At 40.5% G+C, this 24,227-nt stretch overlaps 1 protein-coding gene across 1 annotated transcript in view; it reads right to left on the bottom strand.

Moving 5' to 3' along the window:
• Positions 1-17,135: 17,135 nt before the first annotated feature.
• The window catches only part of CBLN4 (cerebellin 4 precursor), a 54,351-nt gene continuing 47,259 nt past the window's right edge, over positions 17,136-24,227 (bottom strand). The window contains exon 3 of the mRNA XM_073580658.1: positions 17,136-17,890. Coding sequence (XP_073436759.1) covers positions 17,693-17,890 — 198 coding nt within the window. The 3' untranslated portion in view covers positions 17,136-17,692. The remainder of the gene's footprint in view (positions 17,891-24,227) is intronic.

The raw sequence follows: 24,227 nt of genomic DNA on the forward strand, positions 1-24,227 counted from the left end.
TTATATTTTTGTACATAAGGAGCAGTATTATTTTTTTTAAATTCTTGTACATAGGTGGCAGTTTTTTAGTTGCTTTATTATTGTACATAGGAGCAGTATTATAGCAGTTATATTCTTGTACATACATGCAGTATTATAGTAATTATATTCTTGTACATAGGAGGCAGTATTATTGTAGTTATATTCTTCTAGAAATGAGCAGCATTATAGTAGTTATATTCCTGTACATAGGGGCAGTATTATTGTAGCTATATTCTTGTAGAAATAAGCAGTATTATAGTAGTTACAGTATATTCTTGTACATAGAGGCAGTATTATAGTAGTTATATTCCTGTACATAGGGGCAGTATTTTAGTAGTTGAATTCTTGTACATAGGTGCAGTATTATACTAGTTATATTCTGGTACATAGGGGTGACAGTATTATAGTAGTCATATTCTTGTACATAGGGGCAGTACTATACTAGTTATATTCTGGTACATAGGGGGACAGTAATATAGTAGTTATATTCTTGTACATAGGGGCAATATTAGAGTAGTTATATTCTTGTACATAGGGGAAGTATTATAGTAGATATATTCCTGTACATAGGGGGCAGTATTATTGTAGTTATATTCTTGCATAAATGGGCAGTAGTATAGTAGTTATATTCTTGTACATAAAGGCAGTATTATAGTAGTTATATTCCTGTACATAGGGGCAGTATTATAGTAGTTATATTCCTGTACATAGGAGCAGTATTATAGTAGTTATAGTCCTGTACATAGGGGGCAGTATTATAGTAGTTGAATTCTTGTACATAGGGGCAGTATTATACTAGTTATATTCTGGTACATAGGGGGGACAGTATTATAGTAGTTATATTCCTGTACATAGGGGTAGTATTATTGTAGTTATTATTCTTGTATAAATGAGCAGTATTATAGTAGTTATATTCTTGTACATAGAGGCAGTATTAAAGTAGTTATATTCCTGTGCATAGGGGGCAGTATTATAGTAGTTGAATTCTTGTACATAGGTGCAGTATTATACAAGTTATATTCTGGTACATAGCGGTGACAGTATTATAGTAGTTATATTCTTGTACATAGGGGCAGTATTATACTAGTTATAATCTTGTACATAAGGGACAGTATTATAGTAGTTATATTCCTGTACATATGGGCAGTATTATTGTAGTTATATTCTTGCATACATGGGCAGTATTATAGTAGTTATATTCTTGCACATAGGGGACAGAATTATAGTAGTTGAATTCTTGTACATAGGGGCAGTATTATAGTAGTTATATTATTGTACATAGGGGGGACAGTATTATAGTAGTTGTATTTTTGTACATAAGGGCAGTATTGTAGTAGTTGTATTCTTGTACATAGAGTAAGTATTATAGTAGTTATATTCTTGTACATAGGGAGCAGCATTATAGGAGTTATAATCTTGTACATAGGGGACAGTATCATAGTAGTTATATTCTTGTACATAGGAGGCAGCATTATAGTAGTTATAATCTTGTACATAGGGGACAGTATTGCAAGCCTGCCTTTCTGTTTTGCTAGTATACAATTTGACAAACATCATGAGTAGAAAAACACAGACACTTCCCCACTTCCAGTCATCTCTCTCTGTTTTATGGCAGCTGGAGATAACAGTCAATGGACAGCGAGAATGCAGGTATCTAACAGATTCCACTTTGCTGCAATTTTCCACTGGTAAGACACCATCATTTAAATAGAGAGATTTGCAGATATAATGAGTTTTCCATTTGTTTCAGTGGTTCGTTATGTAAAACTGATGAAATATAATATACAGAATTTGAAGTTTTGAAAGTTTGTCTAAATCAAAATTAATTAGGATTAACTTTCTTCTCAGCAGCCACTGAACAGAGGAAACCACGACTGGACATGATGTTTTCGCTCTTGACACCCCTTGTGATTTTGACTTCACCTTTCATGTTAATCTCATTTCCATGGGGGGATTTACATCTCTGTATTAACAGCTGCTGATGGAGTTAAGATCTGGTTTATGGAGTGGTAGAGCCCGAGAGAGCTCAGCAGGCATCCCAATGGATCCCAAAGGGCTCCCGAACACAAAAATGCCTAATTAAATAAGAGGCACAATGGGGATGTGTTATCACCACAATTTAACATGGAATTAGAGGATTATCTACCAGGACTGGTTCTACAAGTGTACAAACTATTATGTAATTCACTGTGGACCGCGGTTCCGGAATCATACATCTACAGCGGACGGCTCCACTTTACAATGCTCTGAGGCCAATTTTTATTGGATTTAGGGGAAACAATAAATTATATGAATCTAACTTTACTTTTTGTTTTTTGGCGTTTGTTAGTGATACTGAACGGATTTATAAATTGATTTGTCATGTTCAGGCTACCAAGCAGCAGTGTTGTCCCTTGGCATGCTGTTGCTATTCGAGTTAGTTTTGGGATAAACTGAGGTTTAAGGTCTAAGGGATTAATGTTCACTTGACTGGGGTATGATCATAAGGGCTCATTCACACCACCGTATAGTTTGGAAAAGTGCTATCCGGTTTTTTATTGAATAGCACACGGACCAATGTTATTCAATGGGGCGGCGCTGATGACCCGCTTTTTTTCACTGGCAGTATCTGTCTGAGAAAAATATTGAGCATGCTGCTATTTCACTCTGAAATCAGATGGATGCTAGAAAAAAAAATTTGGATGCAGTACGGCGCCACAGCGTAGCATCCGACTTTTATGGCTACATTTCAATTCTCTAACATAGAATACTGTAAATGATTAGTAGCTGCTGAGTAAAAAAAACGACTGTATGTGGATAACAAGTGAGAAAAAAATACTCACAATTTTCTTAATGAGAATTAGACCAATTTTTAGTACACTCGTGTGATCGTAGCCTTGTGCAAACAATCTCCTGATCGCATCCAATGGTAATTTCTGGCAACTTGCCGATGGTGTTTCCAAAGCACCGTGATAAGACAGATGTAGATCAGGGAAGGTAGATAGACAAGTACAAGACAGTTCCAGGGCAGGGAAGGGAGATGGAGAGGTTTGGTTATGTAGAAAAGCTAGTACTAGTCGATACAGGGCAAGGTAGGCATATGAAAAGGTATATGTCAGGGTAGATACTGTAGATACACACAGGTAGAATTATGAACAGCTACAGGGCAGGGCAGACAAACAGTACAGACAGATAGACAGGTGCAGGGGAAGACAGGCAGATACTGTAGGTTCAGGACAAGCAGATAGGCAGACGGGTAAGGACAGATAGAAGGGTAAGGACAGACAGATAGATGGGTAAAGGCCCCGTCACACAGAGAGATCGCTAGCGAGATCGTTGATTTTGTGACGCCACAGCGATATCGCTGTGTGTGACCGTGCGGCTCTTAGATACCCGCTGTTTACCCTGGAAACCAGTGTGCACGCTGGTATCCAAGGTAAACAGCGGGTATCTAAGAGCCGCGCGACTCTTAGTTACCCGCTGTTTACCTTGGATACCAGCTTGCTCGCTGGTCCTGATCGCTGGTGGGTCTGTATGTGACAGCTCACCAGCGATCAGCTAACTATGTCCCAGCGATCTCATCCACATCGGATCGTTGGTGGGATCACTGGGACATTGAACGGGGCCCTTAGGGTATGCAGATAGTAAGGTAAGGACAGGCAGATAGACAGATAAGGAAAGACAGATAAACAGGTCAAGCAGATGAATATGTAAGGGCAGGCAGATAAACAGGTAAGGGAAGACAGATAGACAGGTAAGGACAGGCAGATAAATAGGTACGGGAGCACAGACAGGTAAGGACAGGCAGACAGGTAAAAGAAGACAGATAGACAGGTAAGGACAGGCAGATAGTCAGGTAAGTGAAGACAGACATTCAAGAGCAGGCAAATGGTAAGGTCAAACAGATAGAAAGGTAAGGGCAAGTGTGGCATCCCCTGAGGGTTCAGTCGCCACAGAGGTACTGCACCTCAGCTCGAGGTGTGGCACTCCACTCTTAGGTAAGGAAGAAGCACTACCCAGAACCCACACACTTACATCCAATAGTGTACCTCTCAGGGCCCAGGAGGAGCTACGTAGAGGGTGTGGGTGGAGAACATAGTAGGGGAGGAGTCAGAGAGTTGTTTGGAGGGAGGTCGTCAGTTGGTGCTGGGGACTCAAGGAGAGAGGAGCACGTCCCTAGACTAGCGCAGCATGAGAGAAGAGAGGAGAGAAGGAATGAGTCCTAGGGGCACGAGAAGTGAGGAATCCACCTGTGGCGCCCGAATCCACGCCGACTGTAGTAGGGTGGAGGGACCAGGTTGCAGTAGGGGACCGGCCTGAGGCTAATGGAAAAACTGAGGACTCAGCTAGCTAACCGGAGGCTGCAGTATCTGCATGTGCTGCAGCCACATCCGCACACAATTGCTGAAAAGGCAGCCATATAGGATCAAGGGGACCTAGAGTACATCACCTGACAAGATCCGGGGCTGCTGGCTAGGGATACTGTGTGTGAAGGCGCAGGGCAGGAGAGGAGGGAACCAGCGCAGTGAGATGGCCAGGGAAGGTACATCTGAAGGGGGTTCTGGCATGGTGTACCCAAAATTACTTGAGAGCTGGCTGGACCACCAAACCGGAGGACACAGCACCCCAGCTGGGGAATGTAACTGGAGAACTGTGAGTGAAAGTGTGGAAACTGCACTCAACAGTGTGCTTGGATTTATTTACTGTGTCACCTGCCTTGTACCACAACCACCATCTTCATCTCTAACACTTATAACTGCCCTGGGGTTTAGCTCTGCTCGTGGAGAGCTGTAACAACTCTGCTGCATCACCAACAGCCTTAGCGGTCTCCTTTGCAGCGTCGGTTATCACCTTCATTGCCGAACACCATGGTTGGCGTCACAAATATATTTCCTCATAAACTACTACCCCCATCTTTTATTTACATTGCACGCCCAGGGTCAAAGACCAGCATCATCGCTGCCGTGACAAATCCCCTGAAGGACTGACCGGCCCGATACTGAGTACCCCCGGCCCTAGGGGGCGCTGCACAAGAAATTAGAAAGGTCAGGACAGGCAAATACACAGGTCAGTGAAGGCAAATAAACGGGTAAGGGCAGGCAGATAGACAAGTAGGAACAGACAGCTAGGGACATGCATGTAAGGACATACAGGTCAGTGCAGACAGATAGACGTGTAAAGCAGGAAGGTAGACAGGTCAGAGTAGGCACATAGTCAGGCCAAGCAGATAGACAGGTAAGGAAAGACAGACGGTAAGGACAGGCAGATAGTGAGGTCAAGCAGATAGGTAAGGGCAGGTAGGTAGAACAGTCAAGGCAGGTAGATACGCAGGTAAGGGCAGGTAGATAGACATGTAGGGACAGGCAACTAGACAGGTAAGAGCATGCTGATAGGTCAGTGCAGACAGACAGGTAAAGCAGGAAGATAGACAGGTCAGGCAGATAGGTAGGCAGGAAGATACATGGGTATACATCATGGCAGGAAGATGGACAGCTACGAGAGAATAGGCAGATAAAAGGTCAGGGTAGGCAGGAGGACAGACATATTTCAGAGGAGGCAAAAAGACAAATAAAGGTCAGGGCAGGGAGCAATCCAAAGATTGGATCTGTAAACAGTACTGGTCAGATCCAAAGCAATGATAGCAGATACAGGCTGAGCTCTGAGCAGCTGACATGGGACTTCTTCTTTAGATACAGAAGATACAGAAGATCTTGCTTGGGTATTGCTATAAAGAGAATTGCAATGGCAGCAGTAAGACAATGACATAGACATCTGATGCACAAGTCTACACCAACTCCTTTTATTGAGAACCAACAGAATACCATGAGGTTTTTGGTTTTTGTACCTTGTAGTTTGAGCATTATGAAATAACTCATAAACTGGTATGTCATCGGTAGGATAAAATCTATTAGGCAATTCTTGCACTAAGTCTAACTACAAAGTGTTACCATAAAAGTGCTCCATGATATGTCATAAAGCACTAATTGATGTGGGTCTTACCACTGAGACCACCATCAGGCCGGAGTCACACTAGACATATAAAAAATCGGTCCATTTCTCACGGACAAGAATAGCACAAATGTTTCATGAACAGTGATCCGTATGTCATCCGTGTGCAATGCGAGGATGCGATTTCCTCGCATCAAAGTATCCATGTGACATCCATATGGCATTCGTACGGCGAGATTTTCTCGCCGACTTGCAAAATGGACATATAATGGGTCTATAGCCTCAAATATTCGTGAATACATATAGATAGTCTATATATATATATGTCAGTGAGACACATATATATATATACATATATTTCATACAGAGGTAGATAGCAGAATAGCTGATAATTCAATTGTCGGAATCTGTAAAATCATTACTGAACCTGATAGGATATGAGACATGGTTTACATACAGTGGACCATTGCATATCCGTTTTTTTTATATGTCCCTCACTAATAATGTTAGTAGTGTATGTGCATTAAATTTTGGAGCTGTAGGTGATAAATTAAAGGATTAATTCACGGAAAAAACTGGCGTGGGCTCCCATCCAATTTTCTCCACCAGAGAGGGCAAGCCAGTGACTGAGGGCAGATATTAACCCCTTCCTGACATCCGACGTACTATCCCATCCACGGTACCCGGGCCCGTATGACCGTGGACGGGATAGTACGTCTACCGCGATCAGCGGCGCCCACGTGGTGAGCGCCGCTGATCGCGGCCGGGTGTCAGCTGATTATCACAGCTGACACCCGGCACTATGTGTCAGGGGCGGTCACAGACCGCCCCCGACACGTTAACCCCTTGCACACAGCGATCAAACATGATCGCGGTGTACCGGGAGTTAAAGGGAAGCATCGGGAGGGAGGGGGCTCCCTCCGTGCTTCCCTGAGCCCCCCACGGCAGCGCAATGTGCAGCGCTGCTGCGGGGGGCTCCTATCCTCCAGGCCCCCGAATCCAAGATGGCGACGGGGGCCTTCGGGGACCTGAGGAAGCTGGCTTCCTCAGTGCCTGCAAAGCGCAGGCAAGAGGAAGTCTTCTTCAATGCCTGTGACAGATTGCTGATCTGTCACAGTGATCTGTGATGTGACAGATCAGCGATCTGTCACAGGACAGTGATGTCTCACCTGGGACTATGTAATAAAGTAAAAAAAAAAATTAAAAAAAATGTAAAAATAAATTTAAAAAAATCGCCAAATAAATTAGAAAAAAAAAAAAAAAATATTCCCCCAATAAATCCATTTTTTGGAAATAATAAAAAAAAAAACAATAAAAGTACACATATTAGGTATCGCCGCGTCCGTAATGACCAGCCCTATAAAACTGTCCCATTAGTTAACCCTTTTAGCGAACCCCTTAAAAAATAAAAATAAAAAACGAAGCAAAAAATAATGATTTATTATCATACCGCCAAACAAAAAGTGTAATAACGCGCGATCAAAAAGACGCATATAAATATCCATGGTACCGCTGAAAACGTCATCTTGTCCCGCAAAAAACGAGCCACCACACAGCATGATCAGCAAAAAAGTAAAAAAGTTATAGCTCACAGAATAAAGCGATGCAAAAATAATTATTTTTTATATAAAATAGTTTTCATTGCATAAAACCGACAAAAACATAAAAAAACGACCTAAATGAGGTATCGCTGTAACCGTACTGACCCGAAGAATAAAACCGCTTTATCAATTTTACTGCACGCGGAACGGTGTAAACGCACCCCCCCAAAAGAAATTCATGAAACGCTGGTTTTTGTTCATTCTGCGTCCCAAAAATAGGAATAAAAAGCGATCAAAAAATGTCACGTGCCCTAAAATGGTACCAATAAAAACGTCAACTCGTCCCGCAAAAAATAAGACCTCACATGACTCAGTGGGTCAAAATACGGAAAAATTATAGCTCTCAATATGTGGTGATGCAAAAACTATTTTACAATAAAAAGCGTCTTTTAGCGTATGACAGCTGCCAAACATAAAAACCGCCATAAATAGTAAGTCAAACCCCCCGTTATCACGCCCTTAGTTAGGGAAAAATAATAAAACTAAAAAAAAAGTATTTATCTCCATTTTCCCGTTAGGGTAAGGCTGTGTGCACACGCTGCGGATTAGGTGCGGATTTTGTAAAATCCGCAGGTGAAACCGCAGGTCAAAAGACCTGCGGTTTTACCTGCGGATTGCTCTGCGGTTTTGTCCTGCGGTTTTTCATCTCCTCAATAGAGGAGATGGCAAACCGCAGGAGAATCCGCAGAAAGAATTGACATGTCAATTCTTTCTGCGGATTGAAAACCGCAGATAATCCGCGCGGAAAATTCCGCACCGTCTGCACTGCGGTTTTTGATTCCCATAGGGAATCATGGTACTGTACACCGCAGCAAAAACTGCTGCTGGTCCGCAGCGGCCAAAACTGCTGCGGAACCGCAGCAAAATCCGCAGCGTGTGCACACAGCCTTAGGGTTAGGGTTAGGGTTAGGGCTAGGGTTAGGGCTAGGGTTAGGGCTAGGGTTAGGGCTAGGGTTAGGGTTAGGGGTGTGTTGGGGTTAGGGTTGGAGTTATAATTGGGGGTTTCCACTGTTTGGGCACATCAGGGGCTCTCCAAATGCAACATGGCGTCTGATCTCAATTCCAGCCAATTCTGAGTTGAAAAAGTCAAATGGTGCGCCTTCCCTTCCAAGCTCTGCCATGCGCCCAAACAGTGTTTTACCCCCACATGTAGGGTATCAGCCTACTCAGGACAAATTGCAAAACAATTTTTGGGGTCCAATTTCTCCTGTTACCCTTAGGAAAATAAAAAATTGGGGGCAAAAATATCATTTTTGTGGAAAAAAATGATTTTTTTATTTTCATGTCCGAGTGTTATAAACTTCTGTGAAACACTTGGGGGTTCAAAGTGCTCACCACACATCTAGATAAGTTCCGTGGGGGGTCTAGTGTCCAAAATGGGGTCACTTGTGGGGAGTTTCAATAGTTTAGGTACATCAGGGGCTCTCCAAATGCACATGACACCCGCAGACCATTCCATCAAAGTCTGCATTCCAAAACGTCACTGCTTCCCTTCCGAGCCCCGACGTGTGTCCATACAGTAGTTTTCTCCCACATATGGGGTGTCAGCGTACTCAGGCCAAATTGGAAAACAACTTTTGGGGTCCAATTTCTCCTGTTACCTTTGGGAAAATGAAAAAATTGGGGACTAATTGATCATGTTTCTGGAAAAAATACGATTTTTTTATTTTCATGCCCCGGCATTATAAACTTCAGTGAAGCCCTTGGGGGTTCAAAGTGCTCACCTCACATCTAGATAAGTTCCTTAGTGGGTCTAGTTTTCAAAATGGGGTCATTTGTGGGGGGTTTCCACTGTTTAGGTACATTAGGGGCTCTCCAAAGGCAACATGACACCCGCAGACCATTCCATCAAAGTCTGCATTCCAAAACGTCACTACTTCCCTTCCGAGCCCCGACGTGTGCCCATACAGTAGTTTTCTCCCACATATGGGGTATCAGCATACTCAGGACAAATTGGACAACAACCTTTGGGGTCCAATTTCTCCTGGTACCCTTGGGAAAATAAAAAAATGGTGACTAAAAGATCATGTTTGTGGAAAAAATACGAATTTTTTATTTTCACGCCCGGGCATTATAAACTTCTGTGAAGCACTGGGGGGGTTCAAAGTGCTCACCACACATCTAGATAAGTTCCTTGGGGGGTCTAGTTTACAAAATGGTGTCATTTGTGGGGGGTTTCCACTGTTTAGGTAAATTAGGGGCTCTCCAAAGGCAACATGACACCCGCAGACCATTCCATCAAAGTCTGCATTCCAAAACGTCACTACTTCCCTTCCGAGCCCCGACGTGTGCCCATACAGTAGTTTTCTCCCACATATGGGGTATCAGCATACTCAGGACAAATTGGACAACAACTTTTAAGGTCCAATTTCTCCTGGTACCCTTGGGAAAATAAAAAAATGGTGACTAAAAGATCATGTTTGTGGAAAAAATACGAATTTTTTATTTTCACGCCCGGGCGTTATAAACTTCTGTGAAGCACTGGGGGGTTCAAAGTGCTCACCACACATCTAGATAAGTTCCTTGGGGGGTCTAGTTTCCAAAATGGTGTCATTTGTGGGGGGTTTCCACTGTTTTGGTACATTAGGGGTTTTCCAAACGCGACATGGTGTCCGATCTCAATTCCAGCCAAAAACGTCAAATGGCGCTGCTTCCCTTCCGAGCTCTGCCATTCACCCAAATAGTGGTTTACCCCCACATGTGGGGTATCAGCGTACTCAGGACAAATTGCACAATAACTTTTAGGGTCCTGTTACCCTTGGAAAAATAAGAATTGAGGGTGAAAAGATCATTTTTGTGGAAAAAATATGATTTTTTAATTGTATGGCTTTATGTTATAAACTTCTGTGAAGCCCATGGGGGTTCAACGTTCTCACCACACATCTAGATAAGTTCCTTAGGGGGTCTAGTTTCCAAAATGGTGTCATTTGTGGGGGGTTTCCACTGTTTTGGTACATCAGGGGTTTTCCAAACGCGACATGGTGTCCGATCTCAATTCCAGCCCAAAACGTCAAATGGCGCTGCTTCCCTTCCGAGCTCTGCCATGCGCCCAAATAGTGGTTTACCCCCACATGTGGGGTATCAGCGTACTCAGGACAAATTGCACAATAACTTTTAGGGTCCTGTTACCCTTGGAAAAATAAGAATTGAGGGTGAAAAGATCATTTTTGTGGAAAAAATATGATTTTTTAATTGTATGGCTTTATGTTATAAACTTCTGTGAAGCCCATGGGGGTTCAAAGTTCTCACCACACATCTAGATAAGTTCCTTAGGGCGTCTAGTTTCCAAAATGGGGTCACTTGTAGGGGGTTTCCACTGTTTAGGTACATCAGGGACTCTCCAAACGTGACATGGCGTCCAATCTGAATTCCAGCCAATTTTGCATTGAAAAAGTCAAACGGCGCTCCTTCCATTCTGAGCTCTGCCATGCGCCGAAACAGTCGTTCCCCCCACATATCAGGTATCTGCGTACTCAGGACAAATTGCACAATAACTTTTGCAGTCCAATTTCTCCTGTTACCCTTGGTAAAATAAAAAAAATTGAACCTGAATTATTTTTTTTATGAAAAAAAGTTAGATGTTCATTTTTTTTAAATATTCAAAAAAATTCCTGTGACGCACCTAAAGGGTTAATAAACTTCTTGAATGTGGTTTTGAGCACCTTAAGGGGTGCAGTTTTTAGAATGGTGTCACTTTTGGATATTTTCTATCATATAGACCCCTCAAAGTGGCTTCAAATGTGATGTGGTCCTAAAAATGAAATGGTGTTGTAAAAATGAGAAATCGCTGGTCAACTTTTAACCCTTATAACTTCCTAACAAAAAAAAATTTTGGTTCCAAAATTGTGCTGATGTAAAGTAAACATGTGGGAAATGTTACTTATCAAGTTTTTTGTGTGCCGTATCTCTGTGATTTAAGGGCATAAAACTTCAAAGTTGGAAAATTGCAAAATTTTCAAAATTTTTGCCAAATTTCCATTTTTTTCACAAATAAACGCAAGTTATTTGAATGAAATTTTACCACTAACATGAAGTACAATATGTCACGAGAAAACAATGTCAGAATCACCGGGATCCATGGAAGCGTTCCAGAGTTATGACCTCATAAAGATACAGTGGTCAGAATTGTAAAAATTGGCCCGGTCATGAACGTGCAAACCACCCTTGGGGGTGAAGGGGTTAATAGCCAAGAGAGGGACCATTGTTTTTTAGCCCCCCTGGCTAAAAAAATCTGCCCCCAGCCACTCCAGAAAAGGCGCATCTGTAAGATGCGCCAATTCCGGCACTTATCCGCTCTCTTCCCATTGCCCTCTAGCTATTGTAAGGTTATATTAAGCCTGGTTAATAATGGAGAGGTGTCAATAAGACACCTATCCATTATTAATCCACTAGTCCGAGTACTGTGCAATTTTTTCTTGCATAGCACTTGTCCGTATTTCTCTCTAGTGTGACTCAGGCCTCAGAAGTAGATTGGTCCTATTTTAGTCCTTGACAATGGTGGCCAGTCTTGGCAGTTCTATTCAGCTTTCTCCATATAACTTTTCTTCAATTCATTGGGGAGAGAACATGGAAAACAAATCTACCATCAGTGGCCAAGAACATAACCGGCGCATTCTCACAATTTGTGTAGTACCAGAGATTGGACCGTTACTGGTAAGGTTTATAAAATTCTACCATTGAAATCTCCCCAGCAATCAGTACCATAATGGTCCGCAGTGATAGGCAGTCATTGATTCAACTCAAGAAAGTAAATGTATAAGTAGCAATGATGAAATCTTATTACGCCTTCATAAAAAATGTCAGCCTTATCGGTGGTATTCGATGGTGGGGTGATACTTTTACTCTTGATAGACACATTTGTGCTAGAGGGTTTACTGATTTTTTGACGTAGTTGTTTTCATACAATAAACTGCTGTTGGATATGGCTTGACGCCATTCAATCCATGATCCTAGGGAATAAGTGTGATGTCATAGAAGAGAGGATTTGTTTCTTCAAAGGGTGATTCACACCTTTTTGCCTATCTTAGGTGCCAGTATGGTCTAAAAATAAGAAAAAAAACTATCCTCACCTACCGATCGTCCGCCACTACTCCAAGGTCTCCTTCTCTTTCAGTGGTCTTGGTCATATGAACTCTGCAGCATTCCCTTAGCGCATTGTAAAATGCTGGGGTCATTGATTGGCTGTAGCGGTCATATGCCCATCTCATACTGAACAGGAATAAGAACACCATGGGAACCAAGGCAGCAAGTGAGCATACATTTTAGATCATTTTTAGACCACGTTAGACCCTGTAATAGAAAAAGAGATGAACAACCCCATATAAAGGCTTTAGCCCCCTGATAAATGAGGGACAATAAATGAAACATAGATCCCCTGCTTTACATATAACTAGATATTAACAAACTAAACTTCTTTAAAGGAAACTATAATTACCATGAACACCTTTGGGGGCAATATTTTTATTTTAATTCCTATTTTTGCTTTAAAAAAATCAATTTTGCAATTGGGTTTCATTATATTAAATTGTCTGTAGACTCAGTGCTGCTCTGTCTTTTGTTGACTGCAGAATGAATTAGTTGAATATCCATCAGAGAGCACATTCTGATGGGAGTCTTTATAATTCCTGCTGACATCCTCTCAGTTGATTTATGACCACAAAGTTAAGTTCATCTTTCATGTAGTGGTAAATCAGCTGAGAGGAACTCAGATAATAAAGATAAGGGCAGGTGCAGATTAAATTCGTACGTGCAGCGATTTTTCCCCCCAAAATTGGGCATGTGCAAAGCCCCATAGAATAATCGATTTGAATGCCATCCGATGATTGGTCGGATTGCACTCGGATTGAAAATCGATTGTCTGCACCTGCGCTAAGAGTTGTGAACTTTCCCCTTCAGATGTGCTCACTATCAAGTTCTCAATTAACTCATTCTGCAACCAGCAATAGACAATGGAACACAGAGGATATAGAAGGCAAAATATTTCATGAAACGCAATCACTTTTTATTGAAGTAAAACTACATATATTTAGATGAGAAAAAAAATGCAGTTGAACATGTTAGAGTCGTGTTATGTAAAGTTATACCCCAAATGGGATGACCACAATAAACACCCTGTCTCTTGGTAAAAACAGCAACACATTTATTTGACTAAACCAAATCTCCAAACAGAATATGTTACATGGATGTGACAGTATTCTTGCGTTCATTGAATGTATCAAAAATATTGATTAAAACCAATAATTTAGGGGAAAACATTTCCAAAATCCAAAAATATCCAACTCTTCTAAATTTAATGTTTCCTTTTCTGCCTGAAAATACTTTGATAATTCTGCATTACCCTTTGTCGACGACTTTGCCTTTAAACTACAATTATTATTCCACTTGGGTCCATTTTTTATTTTGTAATTTTTTTTTTTCGAAACTCAAAGGTCAAAATTTCTGTAACAGATGAACGTGTATTATATATCATTGTGACACTGAGAAGTAACCATATATCTATTGACTTCTACTCTACAAATAGACTCACTACTGACTAATGCTTCTACGACTTATGAAGAATATTTTCAATTTTTCTTTTTGTTTTTTTTTTCTCCATCATTTACTATATCATTTCATCACTTTTAAGGCATCAACTGATAAGTTATGTGCAATCGATAAATCATGAGATACAATATTTAATTAAAATATATAATTAAATAAATGAAGATCCTCTTCCTGGGCTGATAAAAGCGATTCCGTTGGTAGAAAAAATATCCCCAGGTTTCTAATAAAGTGCATATGATCAATCATGCTAATTAAACGTGAGCAGTAAGATTGAGCCGTCCTGCAGGGCAAAGCTGCTTTTTGCAGAGCTCGACAAGATGAATGACTTGAATGTTGGATAAGCATTTTCTTGTCATTGTTATGATCTATTTGCTTTATTGTTGGAGCATGCTGCTTATGAACACCTTGCAAAAACTTTTTAAACTTATTTTTTTTTATTATTATACTAAAGAAGTGGTAGGGAGTTTAAAAGGGGAATATCATTTATTCTTTTCATCTTTTCACTCAAAGTAATATTTATTATTCTTTTTCCAAGGCTTATAAATAGGAGAGATAGCTTATAGAGTCCATATGAGTAGAGTAGTTTTGGAAAATGTTATGTATATGTGGAGAGGTACAAGCACCTCTGCTGGTGGCTGACTTCATTTTTGCTTTTTATATTTTCTAGGATTGTTTTCTCTGACATGCTGCTTGAGGTCCTGCAAGTTCAGAGCTTTCTATGACTTGCTGCTTTTGGATTAGCAAGTTCAGAGCTTTCTCTGACAAGCAGTTTGTGCAGCTGCAAGTTTAGAGCTTTCTCTGACAAGCAGCTTGAGAAACTGCAAGTTCAGAGCTTTTTCTGACATGTTGCTTTTGGAGCTGCAAGTTCAGTGTTTTCTCAAACACACAGCTCATGGAGCAGTAAGTTCAGAGCTTTCTCTGACAAGTGGCTGGCTGAACTGCAAGTTCAACGATTTCTCTGACATGATGCTTTGGAGCTTCAAGTTAAGAGCTTTTTCTGACTTGCTGCTTCAGGAGATTCAAGTTCATAGTTTTCTCTAACATATGGCTTGTGGAGCTGCAAGTTCAGAGCTTTCTCTTAGACGCAGCTTTTGGAGCTGCAAGTTAAGAGCTTTTTCTGACATGCTGATTTAGGAGCTGCAAGTTCAGAGCTTTCTCTAACCTGTGGTTTTTGAAGCAGCAAGTTCACATCTTTCTGTACAAATCCCCTCTGAAATGTAAAGTGCTGCGGAATATGTCGGCGCTATAGAAATACAATTTATTATTATTATTATCTTTCTATGACATACTGCTTGTGGATTATCAAGTTCAGAGCGTTCTCTGACATGCAGTTTGTGTAACTCCAAGTTCAGAGCTTTCTCTGACATACTGTTTCTAGATTAGTAAGTTCAGAGCTTTCACTGACAAGCAGTTTGTGGCACTGCAGGCTCAGAGATTTCTCTGAAAAGTGGCTTGTAGATCTGCAAGTTCCGAGCTTTCTCTGCCATATTGATTGGGGACCTTATGAGTTAAGAACTTTCTTTGATAAGCTGTTTGTGGATCTGCAAGTTCAAAGATCAATTGCAATTCGTGAAAAGATGTCTCCTCCTGCTTATTTTTCTCAGTGCTCTAGTCATTGTTTCTGTCTTTTCTCTTACCTTAACACTGAATTTTCTGTGCAAAACGGCAAATTAGAATTTTTCTTGACAATGTATAACAAGCTGTGTGTGAATAATACTGACATGCACTTATCACAGACACCTCCACAGTAGAGTTGAGCGACTTTGGTAGGATCGGGTTTCATGAAACAAAATTTGAGTCAGATGAAATTGGTCCGACTAGGGCAAAAAAAGTCGGAGTTTCTTCCGAAACCCGATCCCAATGCAAGTCAATGGGGAATAAAAGTCGGCATTGAGTGGATGAATGTCATCCGCTCAATGCCGACTTTTATTCCCCATTGACTTGCATTGGGGTCGGGTTTCGGATGAAACTCCAACTTTTTTATGCCCTAGTCGGACCAGTTTCATCCGAATCAAATTTTGTTTCATGAAACCCGATCCGACCAAAGTCACTCAACTCTACTCCACAGTGTTCAGGAATAGAGATGAGCAAATTTGTTCTGAATGTGATCGGAATAGACTATTGTTTTTGCAATATTCGTCGAACACAGCCAAGCGTCATTAGAGTCAATGAGAATAGAAATTACCGAATATGTTCGGAACCGATCATAAGATATATATTCGGCATGATTATTGCTCGAATATGGCTTGAATATGTCAAAATCAGATTCGGGGACAAAATCCGAACAAATTCGGTCATCTCTATTCAGGAAGAAGCTAGCAAGATTTTTCACTACAGTATCAGACTAAATACAGGGTTTATTTGCAACCTGGAACTAAAGAGACAATTCTGCATATGAGCTGCATACACAAAACGGTATGAGTTTAATAAGTAAAAATATTTGAAAACTGCAGTTCATATTTAAATTTTTCTGTATTGGAGCAAATAAAAAGATAATTACAAAGGTGGGCATACCCTGTAATTATGATGGACACCATCTAGTTATGTAATATCTAACGTCCAAATCTTAGGTCATTTTTCTGAAAAAGCCATTCTTAAATCACCACATAATAATACACTGAGCCCATTCCCAGAATAGGACCAATGTGGATGGGGACTGCCTAATAGGGATGAGCGGACCCGTGAAAGTGCGGGTTCTGCTACCGACTGAACTTTATGTCCAAAGTTCAGTTCGAGTACCTGAACTTTACCCGAACTTGAACCTGAACCCAAACCCTAATGAAATGTATGAGGACCCGAATTTCAGAGAAGGAAAATTTTCTGTCTCTCTCTCTCCTCCCAAACTTACCCCGGAACTTCAAACATTAAAAAAGACTTTCGGGAGAAGTGCATATTCAGAGTTCAGCATCAGAAACGAAGCATACAGTAAGAACCCTGAACTTCAACGTTTTGGTCTTCTCATCTCTACGTGCCTGTGCTGCTACTGCAACAGTCAATACAGGACACACAGTGGGAAAATAAGTAACAAACAGAAATACTATGTGAAAGGCAAGTCCATAGGTGTCCTTTAAGAAAACAAAAAAACTCAACAACCATGGATACTTCCCCTTTACCTCCAAACCACTTGGTTAGCATTTCACATTCACAAGATTACATCAACATGTCAGTTTGTGATCGTCCATTTAGCTTACAACATTGGTGAAATTATTTTTTAGACTTTTAGACTTTTTTAAGTGATTGGACTGTTCACAATTGCAGTCTGCAACCAAAAATTAACTGAATTAGCCTCCATTGTCCTTATCGCATTGGCCCATGACGTTTTTCCCGTTTTAGCCAAAAAAACCTTCCTTTTGTTAAATATAAGTTGCAGGCAGCTTTAGAATTGTAACATTAGGCATATATATTCATTGTCTGATGGACTCCAGATATACTGCAAACACACAATAAATTTTCTTTGAAATGTTTCTAGAATTCGACTCCAAATTCCACCTTGAGAAGTCAGTCAAGAGACAATAATCCATCGATGACAAGAATGATCTTCGAATTACATAGGTGAATGGATTGTCCAGTCTCCAGCACCACAGTGATTGTCACACACATCACAGAGGGAACACCAAGAAGCCAGAGAAGGTGGAGTACTGCCAACCCCCAACCAGGTTGCCTTTCTCTAGTTTTAAGTAAACTTTGTCCTCTTTATCCAAATAAAGGAGAACTCCATTGGTAGCTGCCTCACGAGTGACATCTTTGTCCCCGGCAAAGGCTGATATGACCGGCTTCCCGTTAAGCATCAGATTAACCTGAAGAATAAAAGGCACAATTATATTAAGGAAAAACAGCAAAAATACATTTCAGTTGTCACTTCAGTTGGTCGAATCTTGACATGCATTTGTACTCAGCCCCCTGTAGTCTAATACCCCTAAATAAAATCCTGAGTGAACAGTTGCCAACCAAAGTCACATAATTAGTAAATTAAGTGTATAATTTATTCTCAGTACAACGTAAGATATCATGTGAAGACCTCAGAGGTTTGTTTGAGAATATTTGGGATCAAATAGTATCATGAAATCCAAGGAACATACCAAACATGTGAGGTATAAAGTTGTTGAGAAAAGTAAAGCAGGGTTAGGTTATAAAAAAAATAAAGCACAAGCTCTAAAAATCTCATGGAGCACTGTTCAATCCATCATCCAAAAATGGAAGCACAACTGCAAACCTGCCAAGATATGGTCGTCCACCTAAACTGACATCAAGGAGAACCCTAATTAGAGAAGCAGCCAAGAGGCCCATTGTCACGCTGGAGGAGCTGCAGAAATCCACTGCTTAGGTGGGAGAATCTGTGTACACGACAACTATTAGTCGCATACTCCACGAATCTGACCTTCATGGAAGTGTGGTAATAAGAAAGTGATTTTTGAAAGCAAGCCATAAAAAGTCCTGTTTGCATTTGCAAAAATCCATGTAGGAGACACAGCTAGAATGTGGAAGAAGGTACCATGGTCAGATAAGATCAAAGTCAAACTTTTTGTACTAAATTCAAAACACTGTGTGTGGTGGAAATCTAACATTGCACATTACTCTGAAAAGACCATCCCCACCATTACCCATAGTGGTGGCAGCATTTTGCTGTGGGGATGATTTTCTTCAGCAAGGACTGGGAAGCTGCTCATAGTTGATAGGAAGATAGATGGAGCTAAATACAGGGCAATCGTCGAAGGGATAACATTTCTTCTTGTGGAGAGTGACAAACTGGCCTTGGCATGCCAATGTAAGTAGACTTCACCGTGAAGGGCTCCTTTGGGAAATTAAATATGCAAATTGCCTCTTCAGAAAAGAAGAGACTCAGTCCAGAGCTTATCATCTAGCCAACTCAGATCTCATACTCTGCAGTGACGAGCTCTAGATGTTCAAAGCTGGTAGAAACATAACCCAAAAGACTTGCAGTAGTAATTGCAGCGAATGCTGGTCCTACAAAGTGTAGACTCAGGAGGCAGGTCTGTATACAAATGCGCGTCACATTTTGTTAGTAATATACTTGATCCAAGAACACAGCTTGAAAATCTGATAGCATTTTATGGATTAGGTGTCCAATCTATTTGGATCAGTAATGGAAAAACTGATGAAACAAATAATGAATTTTTTTTTTTTTTAAAAAAGGTATATATTGAGGGAAACCATTAAATAAAAGGATAAGTATTGAGCCCATAGTCCGACGTGTAAGCATGTAGGAGCTCAGTTCTTCTGCCTGCTGAATAGAGGTGCTACAGAGCAGATTTCTAAGCAACCATTGGGGGTCTCAGGACCTGGGCACCCACCGACCTACAGGACAAGTTATGTAGAGGAAGGAGGTCAAGATGTGGAAAAAAATGGAACCCTTTTAATTAAAAGAAATAAATGAAAAAGAACAATGAGCTGAGCTTGATATCTTTCCTTCCACCCGCTCTATATTTATCTTGCATAGACTTAATAAAGGACTTAACTATTGCGCTAATTTCATGCAGGATTCTCCAGGGAAAGGTTTGATCCAAGGACCAAAATGTCAATCCTGCAATAAATTATCATTAAATCTGGTGAGGAGCTCATTGTTTGCCTTGGATATTTTAATGAGAGGGTTATGTAGACACGGAGTGCTCCCTTATACATAATAAAGTTCTATATACACAGGGAGCGAACATATATTATATATCCACACTGCTGGCACTTATACCGACTCTGTCATGTATATTAGAAGTCCCCAACACCGGTGGGAGACATAACCCACGGTAATTACTCATAACTAGGAGTCACAAACCTTCCTCGGATTTAATGCATCCTCTTTATCCGATAATCCAGCCTGAATAAATATATTCTCCCTATAGTAGTTTGCAAATGAAGATATGTACCCTTGCACTTTCCTTTATTCCCAAGCCCTATTTAAAAAAATAAAATAAAGCAACTCCGTCCGTTTTGTGTAGGCAGCGCCTATGCAGTCCTATGAGTCTCCATGGTTACCAACTACTTTAATTTTTCAAGAATATGTAGGGCAGATGAGTTGCAGGATCAGACTATGGAGGGTTTGCTGTAGTAACCTTGTGCAAACTGTATAAAAGAAGATAAGTGAAAAGAACAAATTTCTATATTTTTTATTTTTCTTTTATTGGATTATGTTGTAGCAGTTTGAAAACTGTAAACTCAACAAGTTTCACACCTGCAAATGTGCGATTCCTTGGGTTCATTGTGGCCCCTGTGTGACTGACCTTGAGGGTCGCAGTTATTATAATTATTCTTATCACTTATGTTCTAATGTGTTGGTAGAATTTTCCATCACTGCAATACGTCTTGTAGAATCTCGAAATTTTCAATTAACTTTACAGATTGTGTCAAAGCCATTTTGAAATAATTATAATTATTGGACAATAAAGGACGACACATAATATCCACCATCATTGATAGACATAAAGAATAGAGTCTAAAACAGTCTTTAGAGTAGAAGATTTAACAGAACGGACAAAAGAAAATAAGAGCCAGCTAAGATGAAAACCACTCACACCCACACACACCAGAAAAAAATAGTATATTTTGCACATACATCCTTTTGTAGTATTGTACTATTGTGTATTGACTCACTTTCTAAAAGGGAATATGTCAGAAGGATCAACCCTACTAAGCCATCTATCTGTGCATGTAGGTCATAGGAAGCTGAATAAAATGACACCTTGATGTCTGTGATCTGATGTCTTATTCCAGAAACGTTTTTCTTATATGTAAATGAGCCGTTAAGATCTATGGGCCAGGCATAGATCTCCCTGAGAATCTGCCTCCAGAGCTTATTTTAAGGAGGCGATACCAGTGTGAGACATGTTATGATTGACAGTCTGCTCATCTGATCTATATGTCTCACACTGGTAATGCCACTTTCATGTATAAAAAGCTCTGGAGGCAGATACTCAGGGAGTTCCCTGTCCGACCCAAAGATCTTAACAGTTCATTTACATATTACAGAAATTAGGATTTCTCTGGCACTACAGTACTTTGCTCTGCCCATGGCAGGGAAGAGAGAAGTGTTTCTGTACAGGAGCGCGATGGGGGACACTGGGTAGATTACATTAGACATGTCAAGCACACAAAGCAGAGACACCTATCGGACTGGACCTGGCCTATGTGAGTATAGTAAAATGTCTTTTTTTGTGCCTTGCAGAGCGGATTGGTGACATATACAGTTGTGTGAAAAAGCCCCTTCCTGATTTCCTATTCTTTTGCATGTTTGTCACGCTTAAATGTTTCAGATCACCAAACAAATTTAAATATTACACTAACATAACACAAGAAAACACAAAATACAGTTTTTAAATTAAGGCTTTTATTATTAAGGGAAAAAGAAATCCAAAACTACAAGGTCCTGTGTGAAAAAGTGGTTTATCACATTTTTGAGAAACTGAGTTCAAATTCCCTATCAACATGCAGACCTGGTTACTTCCATGCCTGTTCTCAATCAAGAAATCACTTAAATAAGACCTGCCTGTCAAAGAACCTCAAAAGCTAGACATCATGTCGCAATCCAAAGAAATTTTGAAACAATTGAGAAACAAGGTAATTCAGATCTATCAGTCTGAGAAAGGTTATAAAGCAATTTCTCAAGCGTTCGGACTCCAGGGAACCACAATGAGAGCCATTATCTACAAATGGCGAAAACATGGAACAGTGGTGAACCTTCCCAGTCCTTGCTGACCGACCAAAATTACCTTATGTGTGCAGCAATGATTCATTCAAGAGGTCACAAAAAACCCTCAACAACATTCAAAGAACTGTAGGCCTCACTTGTCTCAGTTAAGGTCAGTGTTCATGGTTCCACCAGAAGAAAGAGACTGAGCAAAAATGGCCTGCGTGGCAGAGTTCCAAAATGAAAATTACTGTTGAGCAATAAGAACATAAAGGCTCATCTCAGTTTTGCCAGAAAACATCTTGATGATCTCCAAGACTTTTGTTTGGACTGCGAGACAAAAGTTGAACTTTTTTGGAAGGTGTAAGTTCCAATACATTTGGCATAAAAGTAACACAACATTTCAGAAAAGGAATATCATACCAACAGTAAAATATGGTGGTGGTAGTGTGATGGTTTGGGGCTGTTTTGCTGCATCACTACCTGGAAGACTTGTTGTGGTAAATGGGACCATGAATTCTGCTGTCTACCAAACAATCCTTAAGGAAAATGTCCAGCCATCTATTCATTACCTCAAGTTGAAGCGCACTTGGTTTATGTAGCAGGACAATGATCCAAAACACACCAGCAAGTGCACCTCTTAATGGCTTAAGAAAAATAAGATTGATTTTGGAGTGGCCTAGTCAAAGTCCTGTCCTTTAACTAAATTGACATGCTGTGGCATGACCTTAAAAAAAGTTTCATGCTCGGAAACTCTCCAATGTGGCTGAATTACAACAATTCTGCATAGATGAGTTGGCCAAAATTCCTCCAGAGCATTGTATAAGCCGCATTGTCAGTTATCGCAAACATTTGATTGCAGTTATTGCTCCTAAGTGTGGCTGAACCAGTTATTAGGTTTAGGGGGCAATCACTTTTTCACACAGGGCTCTGAAGGTTTGGATTTCTTTTTCCTTTAATAATAAAGTCCTTCTTTTAAAAATTACTTTTGTGTTTACTTGTGTTATCTTCTGAAACACTTAAGTGTGACAAACATGCAAAAGAATAGAAAATCAGGAAGTATGCTGTAACAGAGGACTTACAGGCGATGGCTGTACTTTATATTAGGAAAACCTGGTGACCGGTTCACTTTAAATACTGATGGCGGTTTCTGGGTCAAAAAATACATAACAGGTTCCCTTTAAGGATTTAAGTCATGTAAGTTATAATATAACTAATGATGGACACTCATTGTCATCTAGACTTGTTTTGAAATCTTAAACATGTTTCACCACCACTTCGAATGGCTTCTTTATTTTAAGGTCCAGACTTGACCTTGACTTGTCCTTGATAAGTCAATATAGTGGTTTCTGGTTAGGTATAAACTAGATTGAATGGCGTAGCGTTAAAGTGAAAAAATAGGTTTCGAGTCCAAGCAAAATTTTTTATACTTTTTTCACTTGTCAATTAGAAATGATCTCTGGAACTGTCATAATAATAATAATAATTTTTATTTATATAGCGCCAACATATTCCGCAGCACTTTACAATTAAGCGGGGACATGTACAGACAATAAATTCAATACAAGTTAAGACAATTCAAACAATGACATTAGGAGTGAGGTCCCTGCTCGCAAGCTTACAATCTACAAGATTGTATATGCTCCTCATAATTATGAGGAGCAGTCACTATAGATCTATAAAATGGAATCTGTCAGCAAGTTTTTCCTTTTAAAACTGAGGGTAGCACAATGTAGGGGCAGAGAGCCTGATTAAAGGGACAGGTCACTTGCTTGCTGTAGTTTCAACACAATCAGTGTTTTACAAGTAGGAGATTATCACTAGAAGACTAGGTGTCTCGTGCCAGGGAGTCCAGCTAATATGTGTAACCCTGTCCCATTACTGATTGGTAGCTTACTGACAGTGCACACAGGAAGCTGCCAATCACGGGTGTGGGCCAGGTCCAGCATTCAGAGAACTGGTAGATTTGAAGCAGGAAAAACAGGGATTCTATTAAAACTGCAGAAAGCAGCCCAGCAAGTGATAATCACTGTAATCAGGGTCTCTGCCCCAAAATCATGCTGCTATCAGATTGTATAGCAAACCTGTTGATAGATTCCCTTTAATAGTAGAGAACAATAGATGGACGCAGAAACTTACTATAGAGCCCATACACTGTTCTTTGCATTTCACATTGGTGCTACGATCAGTCGATGAGGGTCTCAAGACAAGGATCCTCGACAAGTAGCAGCCTCAATAATATATCTTTTTTTAATGAAAAGTCTTAGAAAAGTCTGTGTAAACTATTTCTTTCAAGAACTCCTATCTACCGCCTTCCTCTAGACTTGTAGAAAACTGCCTCAACCTGAGGACTGGGCTGTGCCGGAGAAAGCCGAGCACCATAAATAAGCAGCGCCATAGACAATGATTGGAGCAGAGGGAACATGTGTGGCCCCCACTACATTCTAAGGGACACTTCAGCCCCCCATTCTCGAGATCAGTGGGGGTTCAGGTACATG

This window comes from Dendrobates tinctorius, unplaced genomic scaffold (assembly GCF_039654945.1).
Source record: "Dendrobates tinctorius isolate UK_male_01 unplaced genomic scaffold, ASM3965494v1 ptg000065l, whole genome shotgun sequence".
In the NCBI taxonomy this organism is placed as follows: Eukaryota; Metazoa; Chordata; class Amphibia; order Anura; family Dendrobatidae; genus Dendrobates; species Dendrobates tinctorius.